Source organism: Suricata suricatta, chromosome 7, assembly GCF_006229205.1.
Source record: "Suricata suricatta isolate VVHF042 chromosome 7, meerkat_22Aug2017_6uvM2_HiC, whole genome shotgun sequence".
Classification (NCBI taxonomy): domain Eukaryota; kingdom Metazoa; phylum Chordata; class Mammalia; order Carnivora; family Herpestidae; genus Suricata; species Suricata suricatta.
Window position 1 is genome coordinate 28,803,332 of NC_043706.1, and position 9,041 is coordinate 28,812,372.

Genomic DNA, 9,041 nt, shown 5'->3' on the forward strand with positions numbered 1-9,041 from the left:
TATCAGGATCTATCCCCACTTTGCAGGTGAAGAAATAGAGGCTCTGAGAGGATTAATTCACCTAGGACTCAAGTGTGGGACTGTATGTCCTCACAGCCAGCACAAGCTCTGCTAGCACCCACTGTCCTCCTCACCACTCACACCTGGCTGGCCGTCCTCTCACAGGTGGAACCTCTCATTTCCCACTGGTACTCCCACCCCCAGCTCCTACCTTAATTGACCTGTACGGGGCCCTGGGCCAAGGGGTGCATGAGCTCCCAGTTTAAGCAGAGATGAAATGAAAATCATGCTTAAGCCAAGGCATTTGTCTGGTGTCTGACTTTTAGGTCCACTGCTAATGGACCTAAAGTGAGTGACTTGCCCTCTGTAAACCTCAGTGTTCATCTGTACAATTGGACAATGACACCTATTATGCTACATTAAAGATCACTGCAAGCATCAAAATGGGAAAGCATCAAGTCTGGAACAATGTAGGAACTCAATACATATTTCTTGCTGTTATTCCTAGGTGTTCTGAAGATCTTGTGTTGAAGTGTGTTCACGCACATGCATATATAAGTGTGGTGCATGCGTCCCCAAACAGTTAACTTCCCAGATTCTTTCTAGGCCTTTCACACTGGTGTTGAGGGAGAGGGTGTCCATTCCGGAACCCCTCTGCTTAATAAGGGGAAAAGTCAGAGACTTTGGTGTCTAATTCCATTTTCCTGCCAGCCCTCTGCTCACAAACCCACAAAGGCAAGTCGTTAAATTCATCATATTTACTGCCACTTGGCAGGGTTAGGGCATCCCACCTGTATCTTGGTAGTCAAATGCCTGGGCCAAGGGAGGACACAGGTTTTGACTCTTCTCACACTTTGCAGATGGCACAGTATGGGGATCCTGCATGATGGAGGGTGACATTGGTCCCTGGTGGGAGGTGGAGGAGGAGGCAGAGCTGTAGGAGAGAAAGGGTTAGAAGGAAAGGTGTAAGATGGCTCTCACTCACTCCTTGGAGATGGCCAGACTCCAGGAGAGAGGCCCACACTGACTCAGAATCACACTCAAATTTCACTCAGCCCCACCTTTCCCCTCCCAAAGAACTACCTTTTCAAGCAATTCCAGGTAGCTGGAATCATAGGAGAAATTTGCTAGAAGGGAGTCCTTCAGCTTCAGCTGCAAAATCATTCCTGGCCCTAGGGATCCAAAAATACAGCTTAGGGCCGAGTTTTTAGGGCCATATTCCTTCAGATATGTGGGCACCCTGGCCTCCCCCCACCCCCCAAGTTGCTCTTCCCTGACAATGCCCTTCAGGACCCTCTTGATGCAGGGGTTCACAGCCCCAGATCGCTGGGAGCTCAAGACTGGGGGCCTCTCTTACTCCCCTCTTTGGCTTCTTCCTGCCATGAGCACCTAGACATCTAGCCCTCCAGCCCTCACCTGTTCCCTGTGAGTTGCCCAGAAGTATCAGGAAGAGGAGGAAGGGCAGCCTGGTCCCCATTGTGGCCACTTTGCTTCTTGCTTCTCTGATGGACAGAAGAGATGTCTGAAGCCCCAGCTGGCTTCTCCTTATCAGACCTTCCTTTCTATACTCCACTCAATCCTTAGCACAGGTGTTTGGGGGGAAATGGGAGAGGGAAGCTGGGTAACTGGATTTTCCAGTTCTCCCAGTGTGCCTCTGAGGACCCAGGAGAGGGCCATTCCCTGGGCTGGGGAAAATAGAAGGTGGTCCCTTTCCTCAATCCTGCGCCCCACCCCTTCCCTTTGTCTGGAGGCTTGAGGGAGGTGGTGCCCAGTTCTACAGAGAGGGAAGTTAAGGAAGGGTCCCTCCTGTGAGTGTCTGGGCCCCACCTAATCCTGGGCCTCTACTTGCTCTATAGGGATTAATTATTAACTGCAATTAATTTCCATCATTCATGCCACCAAAGGGCTCAGGAATGTGAGCCCAAAAGGGAGGGGTAGATTATACCAAGTTTCTTCCCAAGCCTAGGTATCCCGCTCCTCCAGGCACACTGGCTTTCTGTGAGAAATCTCGGTAAAGGGGGAGAAATTTCATCCTTGAATGTTTTGTTTTAGTTGTTCTAAAACATTCTATATACTCAGGTGGAGACACAAGTTTCATCAAATACTCTCCCACCCCCTGCCTTATGCATTCATCCTTATACACGGGCAAGAACAAGGACAGATGTATAGAGAGAGGTTGAAGCCCATGTAGTTTACGACCTTTCATTACAAATTAAGAAACCAAGGCCCAGAGAGGACATATGCCTCATGAAGGCCACACAGAAAGTCAGTAGCAGAGAGATTAGAAACCATCCCTCATTATGTTAGGTTGGGACAGGTTAATCCCCTGGGGACAGCTTGGTGACCTCTCCCTAGGGATGGAGGTCCTGGGGTTGATGGAGGTACTAACACACCTGACTCTCCTAAAACTTATAATCAACCTCAGACCTCAGATTTCAGCTACAACAATTTCTGGGAGCACTACAGTAACATTCTCTGTGTCACCAGATGATATTTCTGTTTCTCAATCCGTTTCTGAAGGGCTCTTTAGCTTGGCCTGCGGCTGTGGGTGGGGGCTTCCTGTGCTCCGTCACGTGTAAGTCAACAGTTCCCCAGAATCTCATTGAAGCAGTGCCCTGGCCTTGGTGGCTATACAATCCCCCCCCCCCCGCCCCCCACACACACCTTCTGCTAAGCAATTCATAAACTTTGTCTCTTGTAGTTAGTGTCTTTTGTATCCTAAGACTTTTTTTTTTTTTTGCCTACTTTAAAGTCATAAAAATATTCTCTTATGCATGCTTCTAGAAGCTTTCTTATGTGGGCTTTGAAATTTAAGCCTATGATTTATCTTCAATTAATTTCTGTGTATGGAGTAAGGTAGGGATTGGTTCATTTTCTTCCCTTATGGATAACCAGTTGCCTCAGAGCCATTTAATTTAAAGACCCTCCCTCTCTGCCTACCACTGAATTGTGTGAGTATCTTTATCAAAAGTCAAGTGAGCATATATGTGTGGGTCTCTTTCTGGACTCTATTCCATTCCTCTTTTTTTTTTAAGTTTATTTATTTATTTTGAGAGAGAGAGGAAGAGTGTGGGAATACACATATGCACATGAGTTGGGGGGGGGGAGAGAGAGAGAGAGAGAGAGAGAGAGAATTCCAAGAAACCAAGAGTTGGACACTTAACCAACTGAGCCACCCAGTGCCCCTATTCTATTTTTCTGTGTCTAGTTTTAGGTCAGTGCCACAGTACTTAATGACCGCAGCTTTGAGGCAAGCTTCAAGATCTGGTAGTTTAAGTTTTCTACTTTTGTTTTGCTTTAAGATCACTCAGCCATTCTCAGTCTTCATTTTCATAGAATTAGCTCATCAATGTATACCAACAACTCGCTAGGACCTTTTTAAAAAAAAGTTTTTTTGAGAGAGAGAGAGACAGACAAACAGCAAGCAAGGGAAGAGCAGAGAGGAAAAAACAGAATCTGAAGCAGGCTCTAGGCTCCAAGCTGTCAGCACAGAGCTTAAGACAGGGCTCAAACTCACGCTGTGAGATCACGACCTGAGCATATTTTAGACACAACCAACTAAGCCACACAGGCGCTCCTATAACTCGATCGGATTTTGATTGAGGGCACACTGGATGTAATTTCTGCTTCTGTTCTCACTTCTGATCTCTTCTGGCCATTTTTTCTCTCCGCTTTTCTAGAATCTGCCTCCCTCACGACAGCCCCTGGAACTGCTCCCACTGTGCTTGGCCTTGCACATAGAGAGCATGGCTGTCTCAGGAGGCTCCACTCCCATAATGGCTGGAATGGCCACCACATGCCCAGAGCTCAGCATCCAGACCAGTAAGGTGCTCTTATTTGTATTGGGCCATTTACCAGTAAAGATGGTGTTTGGGCCCATTCTCTCTTATTCTTTTGCAGCCAGCCCTGGCTCCTGGAGGGGAATATAGGCATCCCACAGATTTCATCTGTGTTTTGCGTATGTTTCCAGTTCTTTTTTTGTTGTTGTTGTTATTTATTTATTTATTTATTTTTATAATAGTTTATTGTCAAATTGGTTTCCGTATAACACCCAGTGCGGGTTTCAGTGCTCCCTCAAACTTCTGGCCACACTAATTGCCAGATGTCTGTTACCTGATTGCTTCCTTGAAAAGTTTTCAACTTCCTTCCTCATGGCTTTTCTGGAGCAAGAGGCATTCCCCCCCCCACCAAGGATCCCGTTCCACTTCCTCCCTCTGTTTCTTCCTCCTCTCCCTTCCATTCTCCATCCCCCCCCCCCCCCCCCCCCCCCCCCCCCCCCCCCCCCCCCCCCGTCTCATCCCCCAGGTAGCTGTGGGTAGAAAATTAAGGGAGGGAAGACAGGACAGCAGGTTCAAGGCAGGGTGGTGGGAAAGACTGGGGTTTAGAAGAAGGAGAGAAGCCCACCTGGATATCCTCATAGTAGAGACGTTGCAGACTGAGAGATATAGATAACAGAGCTGGAGATATGGAGGAAGGTTCAGAAAGACGGAAAGATGTGGATATCAGTGATGTGGATGTCAGTACCTGTCAGTGACCAAGTAGGGATGGAGAGCTGGGGTCACTAAAAGAGAGGCTGAGGAGTGCTGGAGGGTGGCCAGCCCAGAGAGACACTAAATTCAGCTCTATGCAAGTAGTGAACAGCTGTCTACTGTGTGGAGTCACGTTAGCCTGGGTGTTGAATCCTAGCTCCACCAATATAGCTGAGTGATCTTGCACAAGTTACTTAACCCCTCTGTGTCTAGATTAATAATAATAACTAATACTTAAATAGCATTTATTATGTGCCAGGAGTTGTACTTACATACCCATGTACCTGTGATATAGATAATATTGTTACCCCTCATTTTATAGATGACTGCTGGATAAAATGAGAATGATAGCTCAAAGAGCTGTTGGAGAATGAAATGAGCTATACATGTAAAGCACTTAGGTGCTTGTCATTAATGCTCAATATTTCTCTTATTTGTCATTACTATTGTTTAACTTGAAGGGGGATGCTGAGAACCTGAGTTCTCAAGCAGCCCATGGGGAGAGCTGAGGGCTGGGCAGCATGTTCCTGGGGCCCTCAATTGACCACCTTCTCCATCCCTCATCTCACAGGCCTGTCAGTTCTGGAAGGAGATGAATGTGGGTGTGGTAGCAGCTCTGTGACCCCTTCTGGCTGCCACCACGGGGACACCAGCCACTACCCCATCAAATGAAGGGGTGGGACCAGGATGGTGGAGTATCCCTTCCCCTTCAGCCTTCCTTTTTCCTCTCCAAAACAGACTCATTCCCAGACTCAGCCTTCCCATTCAGTTAGCTGGGACTATTTCCTGTGGTGGAGTCCTGGGGCCACCAGCCCATTCAGGTCTCATTCACCAACAGTGCAAGGGGAAGTTCATGGTCAGTCACCAAGTAGGAGGCTGAGGTGCCTCCACCAGCCTGCCATTTGGACCTAACTTCTCTGAAGCAGTTTTCTCATCTGTAGAAGGAAGGACCCAAGAGAGATGGTAGGTATGGGCAGTTGGAACCTTTGTCACTCACCCTTTCTTCCCATTCCCACCCTCTTCCTCAGAGATCCTTGTAGCTAAGGACGCTTTGGGCATCCCATGTGCAGGATGGGGGAGCTCTTCCTCCACAGCTTCTTCCAGATGGAGCCCCCTTGGGCTGACTCCTGGCCCTCCCAACACCTCAAGTCCTCTCACTTTGGGACAGGTGAAGAGCCCTGCTCTGTGATGCCTTCTTAGACCACTCTGAGTGGACAAAGGACACAATTCTTGCTAAATAAAACACCACTCCCTCCACGTGTCTCCTAGCCACTGTGTATTTGTCAAAGCACATGTGCTTTGCCATTATGCAGGCACCAGCCAAGTCTGGTCTGCTTATCAGGTGTGTGACCTTGGGCAAGTCACTTCCCTAATCTGAGACTGTTTATTCTCCTTAGTAAATTGAAGCTAACATTGCTAATCTCATAGGTTATAACAAGGTAAGGTATTTAGCATATTCTTTGGTATGTAGAAATCCTCAAACATCAGAAATTAGCAGGGTTATTTTGTGACTGACCTCTTAGACACAACAACCTCTACTCACAGATCAACTTGACCCTTTACTTACCCCCCAGTTCCTCTAACTCACATGCATGGGTCCTCTGGAGGAAGTTGTGACTAAAAGAGAAGGATGGATGTTTATTTATGCAACTAAAGCAGAGATTCTGAATCTTAACACTGCTGACATGTTGGGCTCTTTGCTGCAGGTTGGGAGCAGTCCTGAGCATTATATATTATGTTGAATAGCACCTCTGGTCTCTATCCACTATCTAGTAACACTCCCTCCAAATTGTGACAAGAATATCTCTAGGGGCACCTGGGTGACTTAGTTGGCTGAGCGTCCAACTCTTCATTTCAGCTCAGAACACTGGGTTTTTTTGGGGAAAAGGTGGGGTTGGGGACTAGTGGAAAAGGGAGTTGCTAGTCATTCCAGGTCCAGATGGAGCTGCAGGAGAAGACCTGCTGCTCCCTTAGTTCCTCCATCTTGCAGGATGCATTTCCTGGGAGGCAGGCCACCCAGTTCTGAGTAGTCAGTCTTTGGCCTGACTCCATGGAGCCTTATTAATTTCCCATTAATCACATTAATAAGAAGTTGGCCTGTTCTCTTCTCACTCATTTCAGCCCTGCCTAGGGCTTAGGGACAAGTCACACCAAGTAATGAGAGCAACTCATATGTTCTGTCCTGAACCCCTGGCTTCTTGACCTTTTGATCTTGACCCGCTCCTTCTGCCTGCTCTACTTCCCCCAGAAAGACAGTAGACAGTCCAGGCACCCACTCCATCCAGCTGAGTAGTAAGTGCTTACTGATGTCTACTGTGTGCCAGGTACTCTCTCAGGTGACAGGGAAAGCAGTAGTGGTCAGGACAAAGACCGCCTGCAGGGTGCTTACTTTCCATGAGAGGAGACACACTGAACAAATCAAGTGAGCCATAGAGAGGTGGTGACTTGGACACCTCTCTCTCCTTGACCCCAGTAGTCCATTTCCCACTGCAACTCCAGCCCCAGGTACTGGGAGTCCAGTGAATGAATTTTGACAGTCTTCTGAACTAGGCAAGGAATCAGGAGGAAGGAAAGAGGAAGACTCCAAGAGATTCTTGAAGTGAGAATGTCTGCATTTCTATATAGGGGTGGATAGGGGCTTGGATGCAAAGTGATGGTTGCTGGGCTGAAGGCAGAGCACCTGTATACCAGGCATCTCCACCAAAGAGCTCAGCCTCCATTCCTGTCTGCATCCCTGGCGAGATGTGTGATGTCAGGTCCTGGGCTTCTATATCAGTCTTGTAGCTTGTCTCTGTCACTGTCCTCACTGTATCCATATCTCGTGTCATCTCTGGACATCTGGAAGCACCTGTCTCTGCAGTAGTGGGCCATGTGAGGTCTTTCCCCTTCTTTGCTCTTTCACCTGATACTCATGGATGACTCCACCCATTGCAAAAAGAGTGAACATGTGTGAGTAAGGGGTGTGGAAAGCAAGGCTGACGTGAGAGAAGCCGAAGGGCAAATGTGAACCTGGAGAAGAACCAGAATGTGAATCTCCTCCCAGAACCTAAGCACCCAATCATCCCCCACTCTGCCTCACCCATCAGAGCTTAGTCCTTCTAGAATCCAGCCATCTGCTCCTTATCTCTGCAGAGCCCTGGAGGCTGCCCCGACCCAGTCCCCTCTCCCTCTGCTGGGGCTGGGTCAGGAATCTGCCTACTCCGTGTTCCTTTTCCTAGATACCACCCATTCGGCAGGTGCCCAGGTACTTGGCTCCATGACACAGCAGCTGCGGTCTCCTGTTATCAGGGCACCCCTGTGAGGTGGGGCAGTTCCATTTGTTTAAGGTTGAGACCTGGGGGGCCCCAGCCCCCGGTGACGTCAAACATGGACCCATATAAGCTGAGAGAACCCCAGGCATGGCCCAAGCAGCTGTCCAACTCCAACATGGCCCAGACAACCCACTGCATCCGCTCCACCTTTGGCTTCCACTGCTGCCTCCTCTTCCTTCTAGCTTCTCAGGAGGCAGGTAAGATGCCCTCAGAGGCAAAGGGGTCACCATAACATGGGGAGAAAGAAGACAGAAAGGGATTGTTTCTTAGCATTTATAGGGTTGAATGACCAATCATAGAAATGAATAGCAGGTGATTGTGTGGTGGGAAGGGGTATGGGTACAGGGTTGTTGCATACAGTTGCCTAGGGTGTCCACTGCTCAAGTTTGCTGGCTAAGGGGCAGGTTGGAGATGAAATCCAGCCTGCGCTCTGCTTCTCAAGGCATAGCCTGAAAACCGCACCCATCCACAGGGGAGCTGCTTGCAGTTTACATAAAGACGCTGTATAGGCTGGCAGTCCTGGGTAGGCAGCAGTGGGGACCTGACATTTGCTGAGCATCTTTTATGTGCTAGGAACTCACAGGTGCTTACGGTACTTCATCTCATCCCAAGAGTCCTGTTCTATGCTGACCTTGGTTCTACTCTGGACTCTGGCCCATTTAATTAGTCTGGACTTCCCTACATTTATAAGCTTAGAAGAATGACACCTGGCCAATACCAGTAGATGACGCTTACCAGGCATTTACTATGTGCTAGGCATTGTTCTAGACACTTCAGCCATATTTGCTTATTTAATCCTCATAGCAACTTGATAAGGTATGTATGGTTTTATCTCCCATATTACAGCTAGGGAACATTCCAGAGCTTCAGTGAGAAAATGTATGTGGAAATGTTTAATGAGCACAACAGAACTTACAAGTTAAAGTGAAATCACCAAATTAGTTCACTTAGTTAAGAGATAGTTCTGTGAATGACCCCAGGGAATAGAGAGGTCAAACACAGGGGCAGTTTGGAGAGGACCTGAGTGATTTAAAGGAGGGTCTTCATAAGGTAGACACACACAAATAAATTCAGAGGGACTCTCTATATACCATGGAAATGATGTTGACGATCACAAACCAGGCCCCAGAAAGTTGTGAGTCTGGATGCTGCGGACCGTATTTTCAGTAGGGTAGGCAGCAGCTTCTCCTTCTGATAGTAT

At 48.0% G+C, this 9,041-nt stretch overlaps 1 protein-coding gene across 1 annotated transcript; it reads right to left on the minus strand.

Annotated features, from left to right (window-relative positions):
* Window positions 1-743: 743 nt before the first annotated feature.
* On the minus strand, window positions 744-1,617 carry SFTA2 (surfactant associated 2). Its single transcript, XM_029945528.1, has 3 exons — window positions 1,417-1,617; window positions 1,084-1,172; window positions 744-934 (listed from the first exon to the last, which is right to left on the minus strand). Exons 1-3 carry the CDS (start codon window positions 1,475-1,477, stop codon window positions 848-850), a joined length of 237 nt encoding a protein of 78 aa, XP_029801388.1. The 5' UTR covers window positions 1,478-1,617; the 3' UTR covers window positions 744-847.
* Window positions 1,618-9,041: the final 7,424 nt, after the last annotated feature.

Coding starts and splice junctions, on each gene's coding strand:
- SFTA2 (XM_029945528.1), bottom strand. CDS start 1,477: ATGGGGACCAGGCTGCCCTTCCTCCTCTTCCTGATACTTCTGGGCAAC. Junction 1,173..1,416: donor GGGCAACTCACAGGGAACAG/GTGAGGGCTGGA, acceptor TTGGATCCCTAG/GGCCAGGAATGATTTTGCAG. Junction 935..1,083: donor ACCTGGAATTGCTTGAAAAG/GTAGTTCTTTGG, acceptor TCTCTCCTACAG/CTCTGCCTCCTCCTCCACCT.